Below are 27,987 nucleotides of genomic sequence, written 5' to 3' on the forward strand. Positions count from 1 at the left end.
AATCTTCATCTAGACAGGACAAATCAAATTGGGAAAAAGTATACCTGAGGACATGTTCATGGAGATCTTTTAATTTGTAATGAACAGGATCAGTTAGTTATTTTACTGTAAAGGATCTCTCAGTAAACTAATCATAACATGTAGGAATTTCACGTTTAGTTTGAGGGTAAGGAACTTCACGTTTAGTTCGAGGGTAAGAGACTTAGGTCTGAAATTAGTACTTTAAATTAAAGGGAATTACAAAGATATGAAGACAGTTAATGAAAGTGGACTTGGAAAATAAGCAATGCCAGACATTTAAAAGAAATTTCAGCACTTTTACACTGAGAGAGAAAGGCTAAACAATCTATTGCTGAATACAAAAGTTAAGGATGTAACAAATTGAAGGAAATGGTTTACAATATTGTGAAGATAAGGAACATTTTCGAGATCAGCAAAAGATGCCTAAAAATTAAGAAACTAGAATATGATAATAAAAATAACAGGAACACCTTCTAAGAATATGAAAAGGAGCAGCATAGCTCCATAAACATTGATCCCATAGAGATGAGAATAAGAAATTAATGGGAAGCAAGGAAATAGTAGAAACTTTAAACAAGTATTATGAATCTGTCTTCAAGGTGGAAGAGACTAAAAACATCCCAATAAGGGTACTAAGTTGGGTGCAAATGGGAAATCGCATTTGACAAATTCATTCTTTAAATTCTTTAAGTATAAAATGAGCAAAGTGAAAAAGGGAAAAAATAGATGTGGCGTATTTGGATTTCCATAAGGCAATTGATGAAGTGTAATGTAAAAGATGATCTCATTGTGTTAGGTGTAATATATTAACACAGTGAATTAGCTAACCAACAGAAAATGTAGATTTGGGATCTATAGGCCATTTTCATGTTGGCAAATGGTAACTATTGGAATGGTATAGGGAAAAGTACTGAGTTTCAACTATTTAAAATCTACATTAATTACTTGGATGAAGTGACCAAGAGATAAATTGTAAGCTGTGTTGTGACGACTGCACAAAGAGTTTGCAAATGAATAAGGAAAGGAGAGGTGAATAGGGGAAGAAATTATTAGAATGAGCATAATTTGGAAAAATATGAAGTTATCCACTTTGTCAAATAAGTACACAGTAATGACTCTGCATCTGATCTTATGATCACTTTCTATTCTCTTATGTTTTCAATAGTTTAATGAAAGATTTAAGTTCAACTGCCAGGACTGCATCTGTGACAAAATCACACACCGTGTCATCTGTCAACCACACAGCTGTCCTATTTTTCCATCAACGCCTTGTGATGGAGAAGGATTTATCAATGTTAATATAACAGTCCCAAATGATGATTGTTGTACAAAAACTATGTGCAGTAAGTTGATTATTACTTAGTTACATGGAATGAAATGGTATATTTAAGGCTGAAATAGATAATTTCTTGAGCAGTAGGAGAATTAAGGGTTATGGGGTAACGGTAAGGAAGTGAACATGAGGAATATCGCATCAGCCATGATCTTATTGAATGGTGGAGTAACCTTGAGGGGCCAAATGGCCTACTCCTGTTCCTATTCTTATGGTCTTTTATTAGCATATATTAAAGAACAATTCAATTGAAAAGAACTCAAATCCAGGTTTGATGGAAAAATATAAGTCACATGCTTTGCTGTGCTGCAAAAGCACGTCTGATACATCTGTAACTTGCCTATGATTTTTTTTTCATGCAGCATGTGGATTCATGGTACAGTTTGCAAGCCATGATGGAAAGTGTGAGGCGTGAAGTACAGGGGTAGACCATTCTTGGAGACAGCAAAACAACTCCCACCATTATTTAAAGGCCCCCAAACCTCACAATCAATGCCTCTTCTGTGCCTCAGATTCCTCATGCTACCCATTTCCCATCAATTTCCAAAGGCACTCCACTTCATTGGCCCAGTTGTATTATCGCTGGACTATTAAATCAGAGACCCAAATAATGTTCCAGGGGTCTGGTTTGAATCCTGCCACAGCAGATGGTGGAATTTGAATTCAATAAAAATCTGGAATTAACAGTCAAATGATGACCATGCCCATTGTCAGAAATAACCCATCCAGTTCACCAATGTCCAATAGAGAAGGAAGCTGCCACCCTTACTTGGTTTGGCCTTCATGTGACTCCAGACCCACAGCAATATGGTTGACTCTTAACTGCCCTCTGGGCAATAAAGGATGCATTTTTAAAAAATTCATTCATGGGATGAGGCCATCCCTAGCTAGAGACGCCTTCATCCCATAAATGAATGAAAAACAGTCACCTCCACGCCCCATGCATCCTCCACGCATTGTCACTTATACAGCATCCTTACGCATTATTCTGAGGATCTGATCACCAACAATAGGAATTATTTGATATGCAGGTATTCTAAATTAAATTTGTCACATTGCCACAAAACTCTTATTCAAAAATCTGTCGTTGATACTAGAAAAGATCTGTTCTCTATAGAAACAAAAAGCTAATCCTTAATTGGCCAGTTAAAGTTGTGGGTGGAGCTAAGAAATAGGAAGAGGATGGTGATGTTATTGGGGTTGTACTATAGGCCCCCAAATAGTCAACAGGAATTAGAAGAAGAAATATGCAGGGAGACTGGGGTGACTTGCAGGAGCAATATGGTTGTCATAGTGGGGGATTTTAGTTTTCCTAACACAGACTAGGACTGCCAGCGTGTGAACAGCTTAGATGGGATGGAATTTGTTAAGTGTGTTCAGGAAAGTTTTCTCAGGCAATATATAGAGGGTCCTACTTGGGAAGAGGCAAAACTCGACCTACTCTTGGGAAATAGGTCAGGACAGATGACTGAAGTGACAGTCGGGGAACACTTCAGGACCAGTGACCATAGTTCTATTAACTTAAAATAGTTACAGAGAGGGACAAAATGGTCCTCAGTTTCAAGTTCTAAATTGGGACAAGGCAAATTTTGATGGAATTAGACAGAAGCTTGCAGCTGATTGGAGTAAAGAGGCAAAGAGACCTCTGGCAAGTGGGAAGCCTTTAAAAGTATGATAGCTCAGGTTCAAGGTCTATATGTTCCTGTGAGGGTGAAGGGCAATGTTGGCAGGAGTAGGGAACCCTGGATGGCAACAGATATTGAGGCTGTGACTATAAAGAAGAAGGAGGAATGGCTCAGGTACAGGCAGCTGGGATCAGGGGAATCCCTGGAGATATATAGGGGATACAGGAGTTTACTGAAGAAGGAAATCGGGAGAGCCAAAAGGGGCATGAAATAGCTTTGGCTGAGAAGGTTAGGATGAATCCAAAGAGATTCTTTAAGTATATTAAAGGAAAAAAATACTAGAGAAAGAATAGGACCCTCAAGTACCAAAGTTGACATGTATGTGTGTAACTGCAGGAGATGGGCGAGGTCCTCAATGAATATTTCTCCTCTGGGTTTACCATGCAGAAAGACATGAAGACTTAGGAACTTGGGGGAGTTAGGGCCAATATCATGGGGACAGTCCATATCACAGTGGAGCACGTGTTGGAAGTATTAAAATGTATGAAGGTGGATAAATCTGCTGGTCCTGACCAGATATATCCAAGAACCCTGCAAGAGGTTAGAGAAGAAATTGCAGGGGTCCTGGCTGATATATTTGCATCATCGCTAGCCATGGATGAGGTCCTGGAAGACTGGAAGGTAGCAAATGTTGTGCCTTATTCAAGAAGGGCTGCAAAGAAAAACCTGGGAATTATAGACCAGTAAGCTTAACATCTGCGGTAGGTAGGTTACTCGAGAAGATTCTGAGGGATAAGATTTTCATGCATTTCGAAAGACAGGGTTTGATTAGGAGTAGTCAGCATGGCGTCATGCATGGGAGATCATGCCTCACAAATTTGTTAGAGTTCTTTGATGAAGTGACCAGGAAGATTGATGAGGGCAGGGCAGTAGACATAGTCAATATGGATTTTAGCAAGGCCTTTGATAAAGTTCCACATGATAGGCTGCTCTGGAAGGTTAGATTGTTTGGAATCCAGGGAGAGCTGGCAAATTGGATACACAATTGGCTTGATGGTAGGAAGCAGAGAGTAATAGTGGAAGGATGCCTGTCGGACTGGAGGCCTCTGATTATTGGTGTGCCTCAGGGGTTGGTGCAAGGCCCATTACTGTTTGTTATCTATATCAGTGATTTGGATGAGAATGTTCAAGGCAATGATTAGTAAGTTTGCGGATGTCACTAAAATAGGCGGTATCGTGGGCAGTGAGGGAGTTTATCAAAAATTGCAACAGGATCTTAATCAGCTGGGGAAATGGGCTGAGAAATGGCAAATGGAGTTTAATATAGATGTGTGAGGTGTTGCATTTTGGAAAGTCAAATTGAAGTAGAAGTTCCATGGTGAATGGTAGGGCCTTAAGGAGTGTAGTGGAATAGAGGGACCTTGGAGTTCAGGTGCACGGTTCTCTGAAAGTGGAGTCACAGGTAGACACGGCAATGAAGAAGGCTTTTGGCACACTGGCTTTCATCCGTCAGGGTATTGAGTATAGAAGCTGGGAAGATATGTTGCTGTTGTACAGGATGTTGGTGATGCTGCACTTGGAGTGTTCAGTTTTAGTCAACTGGCTATAGGAAGGATGTTATTAAACTGGAAAGAGTGCAGAAGAAGTTTACAAGGATGTTGCCAGGACTCAAGGGTCTGAGTTATACGGAGTGGTTGGACAAGCTAGAACTTTTTTCTTTACAGTGTAGGAGACTGAGGGTGTATTTTATAGAAGCATGTAAGATTATGAGAGGCATGGATAGGGTGAATGCACTCAGTCTTCTTCCCAGGGTTGGTTAATTGAGGACTACAGGGCATCAGTTTAAGGTAAGAGGGGAAAGAGTACATGGGAACCTGAGGGGCAACATTTTACACAGAGGGTGGTATGTATGTGAATGAGTTGCCAGCATAAGTGGTTGAGGTGAGTACATTAACAACATTTAAAAGGCATTTGGACAAATACATGGTTTGGAAAGGCTTAGAGGATATGGGCCAAGTGCAGGGCAATGGGGTTAGCGTGGATGGACATTTTGGTCGGCATGGACTAGTTTGGGCCGAAGGGTCTGTCTCCGTGCTGTAGGACTCTATGACTCTATGAATACCACATACTCTGAAGATGTCAAAACAGCATGTTCATAGCACCTATTTCACACTGGAGCAATAAATTCAAAATATACCTCTATAATCCAAGGAAATGTATCTTCATTTTTGAATGGCTGACAGATAAAACACATTGGCTATCTGCTCATTAGTTCAGTTAAAAATGCCCCCAAAGAATTCATCAATAAACAGCTGAGAGTTTTTGAAATATAATGCTGTATGTACCAGTTCTTCAGTAAGTACATACTAATAAATATAGAATGTAATTATATTTTTTGCTAATTATTATTTTTAAAAATGTATAGTTTTGAAAATTAGTTGCCTGCACTATAAAATTTTATTGCAGCTTCAACGAGTAGTGCAGTATAATGTTAAATGCAGGTCAGCATATTTTCTTTCACCCAGGACCAAGCTGAACTTAGGACAGTTGAAATAGGGATGTGAGTTTTGTTTCTCTTGCCATCTATAAGGACTGACATCAAATACATTTTAACTATCTCAATCCAGTTATCGTTGCAGCCAATTTAACAGAAAAAAAATTCCATTAAAAAGAAGCCATTCATTGCTATTGTCTCCGAGGTAGGAGTCAGAAAAGCTGGTATGGGAAATGGAAAGATTATAGTATTGCAAGAGGAGAGCTTTTCTCCAACTATACTTGAGATAAAACAGTCTGACTCCCTAAAATAGTTCAGGAAAAGAATAGAGCTCGAGTGTGCTTGGTTCTTACGTCAGTTGGAAATTCTCGCTCAGAGGAGTGGAGCCTCTACAAGCCTATTTATTTGGAGGCAAAGACCCCAAAAGTGGGAATCCCAAATGCTGATATTTCCCTGGCCCATAATCCTGTATTAAATTGAAGACAAGAATTCCAATGAGATGAAGTATATTAATTATGTTGAGAAGAGGAAAATATACCATTGAGATAAACTAGCCTCAGTTTCCAAAGAAATCTCAGAATTCTTTTCTTAATTATATAGACCGATGAGGGTGAGAAATATATAGGCACACTATGATATATATATCAGGCCTGTGACAGGTTCTGGAGTTTTTGGAATGGAATAGGGCAGCTAGGTTTTCAGGATGTTTCTGTAGGAATACACGCTGTCCTTATGCAAAATAAAATGTCTACCCCAAAGGGTTATGGATGTTCAATTGTTTAGTTTAGGTTAGTTTTTAATTTCTGGTAATTTGGTCATTCACTTTGATTAACTTAAAGTAATCAAAAATATAATTCTAAGTTATTCATTAAATTTAAGGAGCTTAAAATAATCATGAATAGTTTAACTGTCATTTACAATTAATTTGATTTCATTTGATGTACAACTTGTGATTTATTTAGGGTGCAACAGCAATCTCTGTGCTCCAAATGAGATGAAATGTAGTCTTGGATTTAAAATAGTGTCAAAGATTCCAGATGGGCATTGTTGTCCAGTTTACACATGTGGTAAGTTAACACAGTAATCTATATGGTTTTGAATACTACAAAAGCATGACATGTAAATCATGTACAGAAAAGTATGTTCGAGGAAGAATATTGCATCTATCAGTCATACTAGCCAATAGTACAATCTTGCACATTGTTCAACTCACTCTGTTGCCCACCTTGGAAAAATTTTCACTGATCAGTGGTGTGTTGTCAATTAATAGCAATTAACCATTGTTAGGATCCTTGCTAATGACTCAAATGGCCTCATTAATTTTCCAATTCCAACCTCACTATAATCACCAAACAAACCAGGTGTCAGAAAAACCGAAGACAGAAACTAGAGTGTGTTTGGTGGGTTCAGCTTGCGGCTACCTCAGAATAACCTCCGTCTTGCCCATGGTAGAGCAGGGCACATTCAGTGAGCACTGGCTACGCAGCTCTTCCAACATGGACACTGACATCTGAATTTCAGGGAGTCATTGCTACTATATTAGCATCTCTCCAATGTACTGGTAGTGTGCCCTGCAAGCCCAGACATGTCTAGCAGGGCACACCGGCAGCCAGCTGTGTATGGCTGCAATCAGTACAGTTACCGCATGGGGACAGGCACCCAGTGCATGAAATGGGTCTGGATTATTCCCTTAATCTATCAACACTGATTCACTTGGTGCCTAGAAGGAGGCGCACAGCATTTATTTTTCCCTTGATCTGCCATGCTTTGCAGTGGCAACAGGTGCATTCACACAATCAGGCAGGCAGTCGTACTGTGCAACAGTCCTCAGACAAGGGACATACATCTTGACATATGTCAGTGTGCCCTGTCAGTGTAGCACCTGTAACACTTGACAGCAATGTTCATGCCAAAACATACTACATCTGCAGCAAGAAGTATGGTTAACAAAGGGCAGCCTTCCATAACAGTCCCAGGTGTTGGCCATGGTCAAGATTTGCACAAGGGATCTGGATCTGTGTTTCTGAATTCCAGAGAGCAGGTCATGGTCAGTTCTTTGTCTCCATAGGAGCCAGTTCAACAGGATGGACTGCCATAGTCAGCAATGTGTGTGGCCGACAGTCACAAATTTGAGCCAGCACCGGCAGGTCAGATCGCTCAATGTGTGGGCCATGGTTGTCTTGTCACTTCTATTCACAGAATTTAAGGGAAGTGAGGTTTGGAGAGGAAAGCTAGGCAGATGTAGATGGTTGAATGATGACGTGGGGAAGTGTGAAGCCTACGGGGCTGATGGAATGGGCACCTAGGGTGAGAAGTGTTGAGGGTCACAGCGTTGCATTCATGCTGAAGCCGAAAGCCTGGGCTGAGGACTGCTCACTGTTGTTTCAATAGTGAAAGGCATGGAAAATGCATATTGTTACAGAAAATGGCCACAAAGGGACTTGTGATGAGTGGGATAAGTGAACTCAGATGACTGAGGGAGCTGAATGTACAACTAGTCACTGGGCACAGAGGAAGACCACTGTCTGCAAACGAATCATATGCCGGCAACACAGGCATCCAGGGTGCCTACTCGCTGACCATCCTGCAGGATTGACCCTTTCCATCAACTGTACCTCTCTGGTGCCATCACTGCTATGGAACTCCCTGAGATATACACTCTGCACACACACTCCTGCCGAACATTAGGGTGTGTTGACAAGGTAGCCTACGGTGTCAGTGAGCCAATGCCATGTACATACATTGCTCCCTGCACCTACATGATTGATTGGTGCTCACTGTAGATCTCAATGACTATATCTCATTGCAGCCCAATGAGCGATGCCACAAAGCACAACAAAGCATCTAGGCCCTATACAGACAGAACCGTATAAACAGTGAATCCAACAAGCCTATATAAAGATAATACTGTCAGCTGTGTCCACTACGTGCCTTCAGTATAATTTCCTTCTTGTCTCCCTCCTGCTGCACCTTAATGAGCTACCCTATTCCACAGATGGGGTGGAGGGAGCCTATTGGACCTGGAAGTTTGAACAGGTGACCCAGGGGTGTTTGGATCTGAATGGGCCAGACATGCTGAGGGTCTTCTTGACAGAGGAACATTCATCCTTCTTGGCCTGAACTTCCAAGGATTAGGGGTCAGCAAGGATGGAGGTGGGAGGCCAAGCCACCACTGCAGTGTTCCGAATAGACACTGCCAAGGACTTGCGTGTGTGACTCCTCCTCCGACTGGGTATGGAAGTACCTGGATTCAAGGCTCCCTAGCCCACTGTCGCCCTGTCTTCAGTTCTAAGGACTAATATCTGGTGTGATGGTAGGTATTGTGAACTCTCTAGCAAACGTCAAGGTTGCTGGGCATGTCTCTTCACAGCAGCCACCAACCTGTCCATGGAGGCAGACCTGTGGCTGCATCACTCGAGCTTTTCAGCTTTGAGGGCCAGTGGGTCCTGTACACCCACCTGTCACTGCAGCTCCTCCCTGTACCTGTATCTGTGAGGTCCCTCATCACTGAAATCACAGAATTATCTTCTGCCAGTCCTTTGTCTACCAAGGTCGTGGGGCATTTCTCCCTTACCTGTCTGCAGTACAGTCTGTGTGCGGGGATGCTCAGCCTCCAGTCCAGTGTTGACTCCTTCCAGCTGTCATTGTCAGAGCTGGCAAGGTTGCTACTAACAGCTGACCAAGTGTCCTTTGGGGCCAGATCTCTGCTGATGTGCTCAGGTGATCAGAGTATATGTAACACAGAAAAGGCAGAAGTGTCGAGCCAATGGTCAGCAGTGTTGTTCCATGCAGAGCATCAATACTCTGGTTAATGTTAACACTATTTACTCGGCTTCTGGGACATGGACATTTCTGTATCCCTCCAGGAGTGGGCAATTTCCTCTCTTACGAAGGCAAGGATTCAGTCCTTGTAGCACATGATGACCCAAACATCTGTAGCCTGCCCCAAACATCCACCATTGCTCTACTGATTATGAGATGTCTTCCTTTATAATGACATAAAGAAGGCAAATGAGTAAGACACAAGTGGATGATATGTCTGCTAGTGCTGATACATGTGGAACTATTGTGTTGAAGTGTCTGAGGAAATGAGGAGGCACCTGGCAGGATATGTAAGGTTAGTGGTATGGGAAGCTGGTGGTCAAGCAAATGAATGAGGATGGGTGTTGCATGTTATAAAGGGGTTGTCAGAGCATGGGCTTTAATGAAAGATGGCTTCATTTACAGGGATGGAGCTAGCATGAGGTAGCAGAGATCAGAGTATGGAACTTTCCCTGGAAGAGTGGAGAAAGTCATTGCCTTTATTTCTGCACAACAGCCCTGTTCTTTGCACCCTGGAGACTGCACTGACCTGGGTTGCAATTTAAAATCAGGCAAGCATTGTCTGGAAGCATGACCTTCTCTAATGGCCCTCTGAGAAGAGAACATCTTTTTGCTGCACCACTCTGCCCACCAAGATTTCCAGATCTCTCTTCTGAGAAATATGGTACCAGCCTCCCCTTCTCTGCCATCAATCCTCACTGCTCACACAATTGAGCAGGACAGCTGCCAAATGCCAGTCTTCCTCCAGGTAAGCGACAGGCATTGAAAGATGGCCCAGTCACAATGGATGCTGGTCTTAGGACGGATGTCTGCCGAGTGGAAAGTTCTTCTGGGAATAGTATATGATAAGATGGGACAGAAATTGGACGCAATACATGCCAAGATTAGTTGAGAAAATCCGTTTGGCCTCATAGTGAGAATCATTCCACAAAACATGATGCGACTTGCACTTATGCAAAAATAAGTACAGTTCAGCACATAAGCTTTTGTGTAGGTCAGACAATCGGGAATATTCTTTGGATTACACAAGTAAACTTCACTGCTTGTCCCTTTCGATACACTCATAACATGTCATTGGGTTGGTATTAGGCCTAATCTATTTAAATATGGCCTTGTAGTTAAATGATCTCATTCAGGTCAGTGAATAAGCACAGACCAGTGCTTGCTCCTAGGCTCCAGTAAAAATCAAGGACAATATGCTGAGGTTAGTTTCTTATTAATTTATAATGCTTCACTAATTGCTTTCTAACTCATTCCGTTGGTACTTGTCATTCATATGCTGTAGAAACTCATGATAATTGACTCATTTGGAATTTTTTATAAGTTTTCACATCAGTGATGTTGACTTACTTCAGTGGAAATAACTGTTCTATCAAATGAAATTAATTAAACACTTTATCTTAAAGCAACTTGTGAGTTTAACTTATGTTTTATGGTATTTCTAATATTTCTTTCACAGAGCCAAAGGGTGTCTGTGTTAATGAAGGGGCAGAATACAATGTAAGTTGGTTGTTTGGAAAGTAAACTTTTCTTTTAATTCAATAATCAGTTCAAATTATTTATAAAAATTAATTGATCCTTTTTTAATGTCCATACAGCCAGGTGCAATTATTCATCTCTCTCCTTGTCAAAGCTGCACTTGTACCAATGAGACAGATGTGGAAACTCTGCTAAACCTCATTAAATGTCGAAATATCGAATGCAACAACAAGTGTGCACAAGTAAGAACTATATTTGAGAATTGTTTGAAAATTTTGAATCATTTTGTAGTAATCACTGGAACATATATATTTAATGTTGCTGATTATAATAAAAAAAACCATCCAAAGACACTGGCTGTGTAACAAACAGGTGGGGGAAGGGTGATTGACTCCTCTTATTTTGGGGCAAATCAGAGCAGGACATAGTCACTTAATGGTAAGAACCTGGAGAGCATTGCTGAACAAAGATACGTTGGAGTGCAGGTTCATAGTTCCTTAAAAGCGGAGTCACAAGTAGACAGGGTAGTGAAGAAAGCGTTTGGGGTATGCTTTCCTTTTTTGGTCAGTGCATTGTGTATTTTGCAGCTGTACAGGATATTTTGGAATACAGGTAGTTCTCTTATAACGCAACAGTTGTGTTCTTGTGTGACCTCGCGCTGTAGAAAATCACTTTACAGAAAATTAGCATAGAAAATTGCGTTATAGGGAAATCGCTATACCTGTACAGCAGATTGTTGGCATTATCCAAACAGCGTCCACTATTCATCAATTGCGCTACAACCAATTCACGTTAACAAAACACTTATTATAGCAGAACTACCTGTACTGCCTTCAATTCTAGTCTCCCCAATATTGAAAAGATGTTGTTAAATTTGAAAGGGTTCAGAAAAGATTTATAAGGATGTTGCCAGGGTTGGAGAGTTTGAGCTATAGGCAGAGGCTGAATAATTTGGGTTATTTTCCCTGGAGTTTTGGAGTTTGAGGGGTGACCTTATAGAAGTTTATTAGAATCATGAGGGGCATGGATAAGGGGAATAGCCAAGGGGGAATCCAAAACTACAGGGCATACGTTTAAGGTGAGCAGGGAAAAGTTTAAAAAAGAGACCTATGGGGAAACTTTTTCACGCAGAGGGTGCACATATGGAATGAATTGCCAGAGGAAGTGGTGGAGGCTGGTACAATTACAACATTTAAAAAGCATCTGGATGGGTATATGAATAGGAAGGGTTTAAGAGGGATATGGGCCAAATGCTGGAAAATGGGACTAGATTAATTTAGGATATCTGTACCGAAGGGTCTGTTTCCATGCCATACAACTCTATGACTCTAAACACTTCTTGGTTGGTTACAACAATGTTTTAAATTTCTATTTTAGCACACACCTATCACATTTCACCTAAAACATAGTTAACCAGATCAAAATAAAGGAGCTGTTTGAGTGAAAACAGGAATTTTATAATCTACTACCCTGAAAAACATATAATAAACGTGACATCAAACATGCATGTTTAAAGATGATAGAGTCCTTCAGTTGTGAGAATGACCTGAGTCGCAAATGTTTAGCTATTAAGTTGTTTCCTCAGTAGGCACATTTGTACATCTTGAGATAACAAGGTGTGGAGCTGGATGAACACAGCAGGCCAGGCAGCATCAGAGGAGCAGGAAAGCTGACGTTTCGGGTCTGGACCCTTCTTCAGAAATAGGGGAGGGGAAGGGGGCTCTGAAATAAATAAGAGAGAGGGGGAGGCGGTGATAGAAGGTGGATAGTGGAGCAGATAGGTGGAGAGAAGATGGACGGGTCAAGGAAGCGGGGAGGAAGCTAGTAAAGATGAGTGTAGGTAGGGAGTTGGGATGGAGGTTGGTCAGTGAGGAGGGAGGGGCAGGTAGGTGGGAGGGAAGACGGACAGGTCAAGGAGGCAGGGATGAGAGGCGGGGGCTGGTTTTGGAATGAGTTCAGGGGTGGGGAGATTTTGAAGCTTGTAAAGTCCACATTGAGACCATTGGGTTGTAGGGTTCCAAGGCGGAATATGAGGTGATGTTCCTCCAGTTTTCAGTGGTATCGTTGTGACACTGGAGGAGGCCCAGGATGGACATGTCGTCCAGGGAGCAGGAGGGGGAGTTGAAGTGGTTCACGACTGGGAGGCGTTGTCGTTTATTGTGAACCGAGCGTAGGTGCTCCACAAAGCAGTCTCTGAGCCTCCGCTTGGTCTCTCCGATGTAGAGGAGGCCACATCGGGAACAGCGGACACAAGAGACAACATTAGTGGATGTGCAGGTGAACATCTATTTAATGTGGAAGCTTTACTTGGGGCCTGGGATTGAGGTGAGAGGGGAGGTGTAGGGGCAGGTGTAGCACCTCCCACGGTTGCAGGGAAAAGTGCCGGGGTGGTGGGGCTAGTGGGGAGTATGGAGCGGATGAGGGAGTCGCAGAGAGAGCAGTCCCTCCAGAAGGCAGATAAGGGTAGGGAGGGAAATATATCCTTCATAGTGGGATCAGATTGCAGGTGGCGGAAGTGGCAGAGAATGATGCGCTGAATCTGGAGGTTAATGGGGTGATACGTGAGGACAAGGGGAATTCTGTCATAGTTTTTATTGCGGGGAGGGGGTGTGAGGCCTGAGGTGCGAGAAATGCAAGAGATGCGGTCGAGGGTGTTTTCGACCTCTGTGGGGGGGGGAATTGCGGTCCTTGAAAAACGAGGACATCTGGGATGTCTGGGAGTGGAACGCCTCATCTTGGGAGCAGATGCGACGAGGTAGAGGAATTGGGAATAGGGGATCACGTCCTTGCAGGAAGGTGGGTGAGAGGAGGTGTAGTCTAGGTAGCTGTGGGAGTCGGTGGGCTTGAAATAGATATTAGTTTCTAGGTCGTTACCAGAGATGGAGACAGAGAGGTTCAGGAAGGAGAGAGAGGTATCAGAGATGGTCCAGGTGAATTTAAGGTTGGGGTGGAAGGTGTTTGTGAAGTGGATGAACTGTTCGAGCTCCTCGTGGGAGCACAAGGCAGTGCCGATACAGTGGTAGAAGGCATTAGTAAAGTGGATGAACTATTCGAGCTTGGTGGAAGGTGTTAGTAAAGCGGATGAACTGTTCGAGCTCCTGCAATCTGACCCTACTACGAGGGATACATTTCCCTCCCCACCCTTATTTGCCTTCCGGGGGGACCGCTCTCTCCACGATTCCCTCGTCCGCTCCACACTCTCCACTGGCCCCACCATCCCCGGCACCTTTCCCTGCAACCTTTCCTGATGTGGTCCCCTCTACATCAGGGAGACCAAGCAGAGGCTCGGAGACCGCTTTGTGGAGCACCTACGCTCGATTCGTGACAAACGATAACACCTCCCAGTCACGAACCACTTCAACTCCCCCTCCCACTCCCTGGACGACATGTCCATCCTGGGCCTCCTCCAGTGTCACAACGATGCCAGCCGAACACTGGAGGAACATCACCTCATATTCCACCTTGGAACCCTATAACCCAGTGGTCTCAATGTGGACTTTACGAGCTTCAATATCTCCCCACCCCAACCTCATCCCAAGACCAGTACCCCCTCTCGTCCCCGCCTCCCTGTCCTGTCCATCTTCTGTCCCACCTATCTGCCCCTCCCTCCTCACTGACCAACCCCCATCCCAATTTCCTACCTACACTCACCTTTACTAGCTTCATCCCCGCCTCCTTAACCTGTCCGTCTTCTCTCCACTTATCTGCTCCACTATCCACCTTCTATCACCGCCTCCCCCTCTCTCTGTGTATTTCAGAGCCCCCTTCCCCTCCCCCATTTCTGAAGAAGGATCCAGACCCAAAACGTCAGCTTTCCTGCTCCTCTGATGCTGCCTGGCCTGCTGCGTTCATCCAGCTCCACACCTTGTTACCTCAGACTCCAGCATCTGCAATTCCTACTATCTCTTTGTACATCTTGAGTTCTCAGTAAACTTCTGGTTTCAAGTTGCTTTTTTTACACAAGGTACCTGTGAGTTTGAGAGACTGTCTATAGTGTCTCCAGTTCTTGCTTATAAATCCAACTTTTCTTGTTTGACTTTGTTGTCCCAAGCTGTTGATATAGGTCCAGTTTCTTGTCTCTGAGTCTGCTCATTTCTTTTCCAAGCTGGCTAACTGGCTTTTCACCTCCCAAAATTTGAAATTATCATACACACGTGAATGAAACAGATGATGAATTTCTTGAGCTGACGCAGTTGTCTGGTTTTACGCAATTTCAGTGCAGACTGGTTTCGTATATCTCACACCGGTTTCACAAATCTTGACTCAATCTGTGGTCAGGTGATCATAGCAGGCATTTTTAATCAGTAGCATCCTTTTCAAAAGTCACTTTAGTTCATGAAGGTCTTGGGTCTTAAAATCAGATGATGGAATTAGAATATTGATAGTCTATTTTGACTGCGAGCATAACAAACTCACAAGCGCCATAAATGACTTGTTTACTTTCCTCTGCCAAACATTCCCTACCAGTAGTTCAGGAAAACAGTTGTTGAAATCTAGGAACAGCTCAGATCATGGTTGATCTTTTCTCGTTGAGAGGAAACAGTGTTGAAATAAAAATGGAAGGCCAGGTACAATCAAGTATTGAAACTAAACATTTAACTATTAAAAAATGTTACCATTTTACCTCTAAGAAACAGCAAAATTTTGCACAAACAGCTTTTTTGAGGTATTAACCATTGTATTTTGCAACAGGGTTTTGAATATAAAGAAATAATTGGAAGATGCTGTGGTGAATGTGTCCAAACTAGATGCGTGATACACCCAGGAGACCAATCTATTCAACTATTACTGGTTTGTATAATTAGGTTATTTTAAAAATTAATAGTTGATTCTCTGCTGTTTTGTTTTGTGTCAGTGAATCAGTAATTATTACCAGTTGGTCCGAATATGATAAATTAGAGTACATGGCCGCTTTCTTACCTAACTTCATCAACATTCCCTGCTCAGCTTCGAAGGAACAGCTAAGATCTCCAAGTCTTGGTCTGCTTTCTCTCCCCTTCTTCCTTTGTCATTCTGTTTGCTGTTATACTTTCTTTTTCACTCCATCATTTTTATTTCTCTTCCATTGGTTCTTTTCCTACCTTTGTGTCATTTTCTGCTGTTTTTCTTTCAGTTTGGAGGTATGGGATTACATTGTGAGAAAAAGATCCACCAAAGCATTCAGGCTATATTGAGGTGAAAGTTGCTAGGAAAATGTAGTTTTCAGTGGCTTTTTTCAAATTGCTTGCCCCAGGTTCATGTGTTTCCCCCTACTTCTTCATCTCTTTACTTCACATCAATCACATCATTATCCTACTTTTCTACTACTTACTCAACATCTGGCCCTTTTCTTACCCCTTGTTCTGCTTTATTCAATCCACTGTTAACCTTCAATCAGCTCTACCCAGGTCATTACATTTTCACTCAAAGTTTTATTTCCTTCCAAAATTCATCTGGTTAAAAATAAACCAAATTAGAATGAAGAGATAAACTGTCTGCCTCCTTTCTCTATATTTGGGTCTTCCTGAATATCTGAAAAATGCTAAAATTAAAATTTTTGTCTTTATCTAAAAACAAAAATTGAGTTTTTCCATAATAATGGGAATATGGTTAGCCATTCACTGCTTTAAGCCTGAATAGGTATTGAATTAGGTCATAGAAAATCATCATTTCAACTTGCCATTTGGCAGCCCACATCTAGATATTGCCCATTTTTGTTGAATTGGAGGTGGACTGTTTCAGTATGTGAAGAGTCACGAATGGTGCTGAACATTGTGCAATCATCAGCAAATATCCCCACTTCTGACCTTATGATGGATGGAAGGTGCTGAAGATAGTTGTGTTTGAGATACTACCCCGAAGAACTTCTGAAGCTGAGATGACTGACCTCCAACAACCACAACCATCTTCCTATGTGCCATGTATGGCTCCAACCAGTGAAGAGTTCTCCCCTGATTCCCACTGAATCCAGTCAAATATGGCTTTGAAGTCAAGGACAGTAACTCTTACCTCACCTCTGGAATTCAGCTCTTTTGTTTATGTTTAAACTTTAAACTTCAAGGGAAGACGATGGCTTAGTCGTATTATTGCTAGACTGTTAATCCAGAGACCCAGATAACATTCTGAGGACCTGGGTCCGAATCCTGCCATGGCAGATGGTGGAATTTGAATTCAATAAATATCTGGAATTAAGAATCTAATGATGACCGTGAATCCATTGTTGATTGTTGGAAAAACTCATCTGGTTCACTCATGTCCTTTAGGGAAGGAGACTGCCATCCTTACCTGATCTGGCCTACATGTGACTCCAGACCCACAGCAATGTGGTGACTCTTAACTGCCCTCTGGGTAATTAGGGATGGGCAATAAATGCTGCCTAGCCAGCGATGCCCATAGTCTGTGAATGAATAAAGAAAAGAAAGCCTTAATGAGGTCAGGAGGTGAGTGGACCTAGCAGAACCCAAACTGTGTGTCAGTGAGTGCTTCCTTCATAGAAATACAAACAAGAGTAGGCTGTTGGGCCCCCAAGCCTGCTCTACCATTCAGTAGGATGGCATTCCTTACATTCACTTTCCAGCTCAACAATTTCACATCACCATGCATTAATCAACACCTTCAACTCATTTATCTTACTCACATTGCATTAAAATCAATGCCATCCACTTTGTGCCTTAATTGTATTTGCACTGCCTTCTAAACTGATTTACAGTCATAGAGCCATTGAGCTTGTACAGTGGCCCATGTGCCCATCTCATCAAGGTCCCATTGTACTGTGAGGTAATCTTTACTGTCCACTACACCACCAATTTTGGTATTATCTACAAACTTACTAACCACACCTCCTATGTTCACATCCAAATCATTTCTATAAAAGACAAAAAGCAATGGACCCAGCATTGATCCTTGTGGCACACTGTTGGTCACAGGCCTCCAGTCTGAAAAGCAACCCTCTGCCACCACCCTTTGTCTCCTGCCTTTGAGCCAGTACTGTATCCAAATTGCTAGTTCTCCCTGTATTCTATGTGATCTAACCTTGCTAACCAGTCTAACTAGCGGAACTTTGTTGAACGCCTTACTGAAGTCTATATCGATCACATCCAACACTCTGCCTTCATTAATCCTCTTTGTTACTTCTTCAAAAAACTCAATTAAGTTAATGAAATACGATTTCCCACACACAAAGCTATGTTGACTATCTCTAATCCATCCTTGCCTTTCCAAATACATGTAAATCCTGCCCCTCAGGATCCCCTCCAACAACTTGCCCACCACTGATGTCAGGCTCACCAGTCTATAGTTCCCTGGCTTTTCCTTACCACCTTCCTTAAATAGTAGCACCAGATTAGCCAACTTCTGGTCTTCCAGCACCTCACTTGTGGCTTAATTTCTCTTATTTACTTGTCTGTGCCTCGCCCCCTAATGTAACACCACTCCATATACCCTTCCAAATGAGTTTAAACTCCAACTAACAGCATTAGCAAACCCCACCCCCTTGCAAGATATTGGTCCTGTCCGCTCATGTGCTATCAGGCTATATCTTAAATCCAGATTTGTTTGAATTCAAATTTCACTATCTGCAATGTTGGGTTTCAAACCCATGGACTAAAACATTAGTGTGGGGCTCTGGATTACTGATCCAGTAACATTATCATTATGCTTCAACCTCCTGGATGGCGACCACTTTATTTCCATGCATTTGTATTTCATCTGGATCTTGCCTTATTTAAGTGCCACTTCCAGCTCCTCTTTCTCCTGCTAAGAAACAAGCCAGTCCAAATCAAAGCAGCTGGTTACAGATCACCAAATGCATGCCTGCTTTTGGACCAACTAAGACACCACTTCAGCCCTTAAACACTTTATGTTGGAACTCAGGGATCTCTATGACTTGCATTCTTCTGCCAGGTCACTTTGCATACAAGGATACAGATGCACCTCATGCATTTGAACAAGGATGCTCTGATGAATCTTATGGCTCTTAACCTTGCTTTCTTAGCTTTCACTCACTTTACCACTTACTTGGAGGCTGTCAGCCTTTGGTTACTTTATATTGCTTTCTTCATACACACTCACTGACTTCAGCACTGACTTACAGGTCGCCAGATTCTATTTGGCTTGCATTGCTTTCCTAGCACAGTGTCTTTAGTGCTCAGCTTAGCAGCCTCTGTACTGCTTTTAGGTACAGACAGAGAGGCAGGCAAGTGATGGTAGGGAGCACTGAACATTCCATCTATCAGTGAGTAAAGGGGTGGTCATGGCATTGTGTCGCACAGTGCTACATCAACATCACACCTGACGCATGTATCACCAATTTCCGTGGCAAACGTACTGCATATACTTAAAACAAATAGTCATATACAGATGTCAAAGGGGAGCAGTCCTTGGTGGAACGAAGTGGACTACACTCCGATAACACTACAGAGAGTTGGCCATTGTCAATCGGTGCTTCGTCTTACCAGAGCTCAGGATCTGTGTCCTTGCAATCTGGCGAATGGGTCATGGTCAGTCCTGCAGGTCAAACGCAAGCAGTCCTAAGATTGTGGGAAAGCCAGTGAGGGCGCTATTGAGTCTTCTAGGGCTTCTTTTTTCTGCTTCGAAACAAAGGAAGGCATTGAGACTGATGGAAATGTATGGAAGAGCAATCAGTTAATGCATGAGCAGAGATGCTGAACTGTCCCCAGTAAGTGAGTATTGCTGAATGCAGGAGGAATTAGTCATTTGGGAGGATGAAGTGGGTGAGAATCATTGATTGTATATTATGCATGCAGACTTAGTGAGATTGGTATGCAGTGGTAGAGTTACAGTGATTGTTGGTCCTGTAAGAGTAAGGTAACAAAGAGAATATCATTGACTTTCTTCCCACACTGCTGGGCATTCCTTTTCATCCAGGACACAGCATGTATCTGGGCTACAATTTGGGTCCACACTGGCAAGGTCTTCTGGCGTGATTTGTGGAAGTCAGCTGGAAGAGGATTGCTGTCCTCTCCACCATTACATCTACCAACAATTCAAGGTCTCTGTTCATGAAGTGGGAGCAAACTTTCCTTTCCTATTTGCCATGTGTTGAATGTTGAGGCTTAGGCATCACAGTGTGAGTGCCAGTTCCTGGCTTGCAGCATAGAATAGAATTCCTACAGCATGGAAATAGGCCATTTGGCCCATCGAGTCCACATTGACTCTCCGAAGAGTATTCCACCGCCCCTACCCTATTCCTGTAACACTGCAATTCCCATGGCTAATCTATCTATCGGGAATTTAGCATGGCCAATCCACCTAACCTGCACATTTTTGGAGTGTGGGAGGAAACTGGAGCACCCGGAGGAAATGCCCGCAGACAGCAAGAATGCACAAGCTCCGCACAGTCACCCAAGGCTGAGAATTGAACCCGGGTGCCTGGTTTTATGAGGCAGCAGTGCTAACCACTGAGCCACTGTGCCACCCTTCAACATTCACACATGGCAAAAAGGAAAGGAAAGTTTGCTCCCACTTCATGGGTAGAGACTTTCAGTTGTTGGTAGATGGAATGGTGGAGTGGAGAACTATGTGGTGTGTAGCTGAACTTTAAAAATGGCACCAGAGACATGAAAGCTGAAGGGCCTGGCAGTGGTGGATGTTCCTACTTCTCCAGCTATGCACTTCACAGAGAAAGGCAACCATGAACCCAGTGCATGATTAATGAGGTTAAGAGTGGAACATTGCATGAGAAATAGCTGATTCGGTATCATGAGTCTCACTCAACTAAACATTTTCTTTGAAAATGAGAAATGCCCACAATGTCTAACCAATGGTCCATACAATGAAGTATCATTTCCTTACCTTTGATATATTTCAATCTTCCTGGTATAAAATTCAATATTCATTTCACTTTAATTGATCTATTGTATTTAATTGATTTGTATCTATGCATTAAAGTTAGAATTTTCCCAGCCTGTGAGCCGAGCGGGCAATGGTAAGAAATGTAGGAAAATATAGTGAGACTGAGAAAATCTAAATCTCGATGTCAAGCAAATGTTCTCATTTTCCCCTAAAAGTTTCAACCATGATTTCTGATTCTCATTGATAAGCAGTGACAGCATCCTTTATGTGCATTTGCATCTTGCTATTAACTAATCTCACTTGGAAGTTACAGTAGTTACCTAGCAAATGCAGCTCACTGTTTGCTTTGCCAGTCTCCATTTTAATGTATCTTCACCAATATACATACATACATACAATCCCTACAGTGGAGAAACAGGGCCTTCGGCCCAACAAGTCCACACCGACCCTCAGCGCATCCCACCCAGACCCATACCCCTATAACCCAACTAATCTACACATCCCTCAACACTATGGGCAATTTTCCATGGCCAATCCACCTAGCCTGCACATTTCTGGACTATGGGAAATAACCGGAGCACGTGGAGGAAACCCACACAGACACAGGGAGAATGTGCAAACTCTACACGGACAGTCGCCCGAGGGTGGAATTGAACCCGGGTCCCTGGCGTTGTGAGGCAGCAGCGCTAACCACTGAGCCACAGTGCCACGCAAAGGAAGATGGGAACTTCTTTGAGCCGGAAATGAACCGACGACCTAATATGTCCCTGAATGTTCTAAGGACACCTCTACCTACCAAAGTTGGCATCAGCAAATCATCAACCTCAACATATTATCATAACTAATCTCAGATCAACTGAGAATCTATTTCAGCCCTTCAGGACTTCACTTTGGAGCTCCTGACACCTTTAACTTGCATACTCCTGCAGGATCACTTTGTCATCAGGGGCATATAGCCACCTTGCACATAGAGTCATTTACCACAGAAACAGACCTTTCGGTCCAGCCAGTCCATACCAAACATAATCCCAAACTAAACTAATCCCACCTGCCTGCTCCTGGCCCATATCCCTCCAACCTTTCCTATTCATGTACTTATCCAAATGTCTTTTAATGGTGTAATTGTGCCCACATCCACAACTTCCTCAGAAAGTTCATTCCACACATGAAATGTGCCCACTAGTCTTGAAATCTCCATCCTAGGGAAAAGACACCTACCATTAACCCTATCTATTTCCCTCATGATTTTATAAATGTCTGTAAGGTCACCTCTCAAACTCCTATGCTCCAGTGGAAAAAAGTCTCAGCTTATCCAGCCTTTCTTTATAATTCAAACCTTCCGTACCTGGCAACATCCTGGTAAATCTCTTGTGAACGCTTTCCACCTTAATAATATCTTTCCTATAATTGGACAAGCAGAACTGAACACAGTACTCCAGAAGAGACCTCACCAATGTCCTGTAAAACTCACCATGACTTCCCAACTCCCATACTCAAAAGGACTGGGTAATGGAGGCAGGCATGCTAAATGCCTTTTTAACCACCCTGTCTATGTGTAATGCAAACTTAAAAGAATTATGTACCTGAACCCCCAGGTCCTTCTGTTCTACAGCACTACCTAAGACCTGTCCATTAATTGTATAAGTCTTACCCATGTTTGTTGTACCAAAATGCAATACCCCTCATTTATCCAGATTGAACTCCATCTGCCATTTTTCAGCTCATTGACCCATTTGATCAAGATCCCTTTGTAACCTTAGAAAATCTTCTTCACTGTACGCTATGCCACTAATTTTCATGTCATGCACAAACTTACTAACATTGCCTACTATATTCTCATCCAAATCATTTACATTAATGACAAATGAAAGAGGACCCAGAATCGATCCCAAACAAAAACAGAAATTGCTGAAAAAGCTCAGCTGGTCTGGCAACATCTGTAGAGAATTTCCTCAGTTCTGAGGAAGGGTCACTGGACCTAAAACGTTAACTCTGATTTCTCCCCACAAATGCTGCCAGACCTGCTGAGCTTTTCCAGCAATTTCTGTTTCTGTTTCTGATTTACAGCATCCGCAGTTCTTTCGGTTTTTGATCAGAACCAATCCCTGTGGAACAATGCTGGTGACAGGCCTCCATTCTGAAAAACAACCCTCCACCACCCCTCTCTGTCTCCTGTCATTAAACCAATTGTGTATCCAATTGGTAATTTGTACAGGATGCATCTTATGGCTCTTAGCTTCATTTTTTACACTCTGTCAAGTGCTTACTTGGAGGCTACCAACAATCGTGGGTTACACAGCTTTTTAACTAGAGAGCAGGAATAGTGCATACTGTTTGCAATAGTGAGGTTAACAGTCCATGAGAATTAGTGAGGTTTGTATGCAGTGGCAGAGTTTCAGTGAGTATGAGGAATCAGAAAGAAGATGGTGGGACTTACCTTTGTGCAACAAAATAGAACTGCAGATGCTGGAATCAGAGATAACACAGTGTGGAGCTGGAGGAACACAGCAGACCAGGCAGCATCAGAGGAGCAGGAAAGTTGAGGTTTCAGGTCAGGAATTGCTGACCTTTTCCTGCACTGTTGTGGATTTCTTCTGGCCCCAAAGACAGGGCTGACCAGGCTATTAACAGTGTTCAGGTGTTTGGTGCCTTGACCTCTTTCTGGTGATCATCCGGGCAAAGAATGGCCCTCCTCTCAACCACCATATCCACCAGGACCCCGCAGGTTCCTATCTCAAAAGTAAAGTGCCAGCTTTCCTTTCTGAGACATTTCAGAATGGTTTCAGTAGCCTGCATACCAGGAGGTCTAGCAGTGGTGAGAATTTTACCTCTGCTGTTTCATGATAGCTTGACAAGGAAGTCAAAGAGTCTAACTGCATAATTAATAAAGGTAGGAATGGAAGACAGCATCAGAAAAACCATTATGAGTCATCACAAGACACCTGCCATGAAAATCCTCAAAATAACACCTTGTTGTGAAGAAGGGTCACTGGACTTGAAATGTTTTCTCTGCTTTCTCTCCACAGATGCTGACAGACCTCTGAATTTCTCCAGCAATTTCTGTTTATGTTTCAGATTTCCAGCATCTCTGGTTCCCTATTTTATCAACATTCAACTGTTTACCTTCTTGACAGTTGAAATAACATTGAATGAAGACACACATAGTTTTCTCTAATCTCTTGTCTATTAGGTTTAGATGAAGTTATAAAAGCAGATGAGCCATGTTCTAATTCAAGGATGGAACAGACTTGAGTAACCGAAAAGCCTACTCCTCAGTCGTATTTTTTAAAAATACACACTATCAATTTGAACTCAAGAGATCCTGAAATTTGCCTTTCTGCCTTTCAAAAGGCTGACAAAAAGGAATTGCCAAATACTTAAACAAAGTTTTAGTGATTCAGCTGACTGAATGATGCATTCTATGGAATTATGTACACTAAATGTGCTCAGTTCATCTTTCAAGAGTCAGTGCTCTGCACTAAAATATCCCCAAGTCCAAGATTAGATTTTTGGATGAGGCAAAGTCTTCAAGTAAAAACTTTATTGAATGATTTAGAACTTTACTAGAGATCATTTGTTATCTACATTTTTCATGCTTTTTTGAAGTTTGCTGGTTTATTTTGATCTAGTCCTTGGTTTGGGACATTATAAATATCAATTGCTGTGAAAAAGTGGTCATGAAAATATTCAAACATTTTGAGTGATTTCTGGAAATTTCATGGGCAGATTGCAACAATAAAATGATATGCTGTCACTTTAAAATAATGGCTGCCTTTTGTCACATGACACATCTAGAATTGACAATATCTATTATAGCATTATCCTAACATGTAACAGGTATTGTCTATTCTCAATTAAACAGAATCTCATATTCATAATTTAATATGTAATAATGTAACTTTTTGAATTCACTATTATCTTTTGTCTTGCCATTCTAGCCTGGCTATATGTGGCCATCACCTTATAACAACTGTACAGTCTATGGATGTCTTCAAATTAATGATAGCTTAATATCGACTAGTTCCAAGCTTGTTTGTCCTGATTTTCATCCAGAAGACTGTGAACCGGTGAGTATGCAAAAATTTCAACAAAATACTTAATGGAATTCCAATTGTATGGTTTAAAATTCAACCAAACATATAACGGTATTAAAATTATTTTCATGTTGTCTTTCAATATTTGTACACAGCAATTCAAATAGAATAAGGAAATAAAGTATTTGCTGATTTAGCATACAAAAATTCTAACTGAAAGAGACTTGACCTGGTTCAAGCCATGCAGCAAAAATATGCAGCTCTCTTCTGCTGTTACTTGCATCTTCACCGTGGACAAAGATTATAAGTTAAAAGTATTACATGCAGATCTCAAAAAGATGAACAAGCACATTATTGTTAAGTCAAAATCATACAACTGACAAATGTTAATTTGGATCATGAATAAAATCTTGTGCCAGCATGTTATTAGTTGTTGGATGTTTAATAAGCGCTTTTTATGATGCTTTTAGAAAAATATATAATTCAATGTACCGTTATCTTTAACAATGTATGAAATTTTACAATTAAAACTTTGATATTTCAGGGCACAATTATGATGACTGATGATGGCTGTTGTCAAACATGTAAGTTTGAAAACTGACGATATTCTTATGAATAAAGTCTAAAAATTAGTTCCTTGTCTTTTAAACAACTCAGTAGAGAAAGGTCCTCTGTTTAGACACCTGGCTTTTTGATGAATAATATAACAGTCAATGTCTTTATGCATATATAACTTTGACAAATGTGAAGTCTGCACTCCATAATTTGACTCATTTTCAATCATTGGTTCCTTATGTAAAACAACTGTGTTTCTTCTGATCAAGACTTCATGTTTATTGGCCAATGTTTAGGTAGACATTAATGATTTAAACCCTTTCCTGACATTATGGCTAAGATTCTTGTTAACTCAGAAACACTACAAAACCTGTTTCCGGATCCTGATTCCCGGCATCCTTCTAGACGGTAATGGTTGTGAGTTTGGAAACTACGGTTTAAAGGGGTCTTGGTGAAGTTCTGTGAGTCTTGTTAATGGTACACACTGCCACTATTGAGTATCACTAGGTGTGAGAGTGAATGGAGTTTGCAGATGTGATGCTTTCTTCCAGATGGTGTCAAACTTCTGAATATTGCTGTGTAGGTAAGTTGGGATTATTCCATTACATTGCTAACATCCTTTAAAATTCATTCGTAGTATATAGGTGCCACACTTATTGCCTGTCCCTAATTGTCCAGACGACAGTTAAGACTCAACCACATTGCTGTGGGTCTGGAGCTACATGTACGCCAACGCAGGTAAAGACAACAAATTTCTGTCTTTAAAGGATATAAGTGCAATTGGCTGGGTTTTTACAACAATCAGCAATGGTTATATGGTCACAATTAGCTAGCCTTTTATTCCAGATCTTTAATGAATTCAAATTTCACCATTTGCCACAGTGGGATTCAAATTCATGTCCCCATAGCATTAATCTGGGGTTCTGGATTACTTGTCCTATAAAATTACCACTGCCCACTGACCCCAAAAACATATGTCTGATAGATGATGCAGGTTTGGGGAGTCAGGAGATGAGTTATCCTCTGCAGAATTCCCACTCTGACCTGCCTTTGAAGCCACAGTATTCGTATGGCTAGTCCTGTTGAGTTTCTGGTCAATGGTAACCTTCAAGATGTTGATAATAATGGTAATGTCATTAAAAGTTAAGGGACAATGGTTAAATGCTCTTTTGTAGGAGATGGTAATAGCTAGTATGGCACAAATGTTACTTTCTACTTATCAGCCAAGCCTGGATATCATCTATTATTATAATTTCATTTCATGTACCATATACTTCATATCATATCATAATTTATTATTTTTAAAGTAGAGAAAGAAAATGTAAGGGAAATAATTTAAGACTTGGGTGGCAGCTCAGTCAGAGACCCTTACAATGTTCAAGGTGAGTACCTGTATAGGAAGTGTTTCTACCTGCATTTCAGGTCTGGACTAGTGGCTGGATCATCTGCAAGACTGAGATTTTCTGAACGGCATGTACAGTCAAGTGTTCACCATGCAAGCAAAGAGTTCACTGGCAGAAATGTATCAGCTATTATCAAACAAAGTAAAAATACTAGGCATATTGTTGAGGAGTCCCCTGGGTTCATCTCCCTCTCTGACAGATTTTCCATTTTGCATGGCACTGGGGGAAATGATTTCCGAGGGGAGTGCAGTGAAAGTCAAGTCTGCGACACCATGATTGACTCACCTGCATGGAGTAAACGGTTAAAGAGTATCACTGATAGGGCATTCTGTCATAAGGACAACAGATAGACATCTCTATAGCCAAAGATATGATACCAGGATGTTGCCTCCCTGTGCCAGCGTTCGGAAGGGAGAGGATGAACAGGGTTATTATCTTAGCTGATGTTACCCCTGGATAATTCAGATCCTAAAATGAAATCTGACTTGACAGATCATATGTTGTTTTTATTTCATCTTTAACTGAACCATGAATACACAAAGCTGCAGATTTAGTTTTAACATTAATTTCAAGGTGAGAGGGGAAAAGTTTAAGGGAGATATGCGTGGAAAGTTCTTTACGCAGAGGGTGGTGGGTGCCTGGAACGCGTTGCCAGTGGAGGTGGTAGAGGCAGGCACGATAGCGTCATTTAAGATGTATCTAGACAGATACATGAATGGGCAGGGAGCAGAGGGATACAGATCCTTGGAAAATAGGCAACAGGTTTAGATAGAGGATCTGGATCGGTGCAGGCTTGTAGGGCCGAAGGGCCTGTTCCTGTGCTGTCATTTTCTTTGTTCTTTGTTCTAAAATAAGTTTATTGCACAACAGAAATGAAAATAAATTAAACCAACCCTATTCAAATACACCACACTTCATAAATTTTCAAAACACATGACAATGCAAAATCTCATCTATCCCCAACAACATCACAATACAGTTACACAAAAGTCCAGAGAAATTCCTTCCCAATTGAATCTATAGGTTTGACTTAACTGCTTCTTCTCAGTTCTGATCCCTTGACTATTCACATAACTTACTCATTGTTTTAATAATCTGCATAGTTTCAATCAAATACTCCCAGTGTGGAAACTCCACAAACTACACCCTTATTTGATTAACTGCTGAACAATCTCATTTTCTAGGAGAGACTACTTGCTTCTGAGCCCAATCAGGTATTCTTCGAACTGCCCAAAAGCTTTTGAACTAAATCAAAACTTGTTCATCTCAGTTTCTGCTTAAAAAATGGCTTAATGTTCTCTCTCTACGGTCATAAACTCCTTCAGTATAAACAAAATTATATTGACACTCCAGGAATAACAGATTTCTTTAAAATCATGGTTTTAGAAAGACTGACCTAGTTGATTTCAGACCCCTTCACAAAATTAGA

General features: G+C 41.7%; 1 protein-coding gene across 1 annotated transcript in view; it reads left to right on the forward strand.

Moving 5' to 3' along the window:
• The window catches only part of LOC125485276 (intestinal mucin-like protein), a 47,535-nt gene that overhangs the window by 11,780 nt on the left and 7,768 nt on the right, over positions 1–27,987 (forward strand). Inside the window, exons 6-12 of the mRNA XM_048607354.1 lie at positions 1,187–1,364; positions 6,436–6,540; positions 10,755–10,795; positions 10,894–11,016; positions 15,467–15,565; positions 24,505–24,633; positions 25,145–25,184. Of these exons, the coding sequence (XP_048463311.1) occupies positions 1,187–1,364; positions 6,436–6,540; positions 10,755–10,795; positions 10,894–11,016; positions 15,467–15,565; positions 24,505–24,633; positions 25,145–25,184 (715 nt within the window). The remainder of the gene's footprint in view (positions 1–1,186; positions 1,365–6,435; positions 6,541–10,754; positions 10,796–10,893; positions 11,017–15,466; positions 15,566–24,504; positions 24,634–25,144; positions 25,185–27,987) is intronic.

This window comes from Rhincodon typus, chromosome 17 (genome assembly GCF_021869965.1).
Source record: "Rhincodon typus isolate 14 chromosome 17, sRhiTyp1.1, whole genome shotgun sequence".
In the NCBI taxonomy this organism is placed as follows: domain Eukaryota; kingdom Metazoa; phylum Chordata; class Chondrichthyes; order Orectolobiformes; family Rhincodontidae; genus Rhincodon; species Rhincodon typus.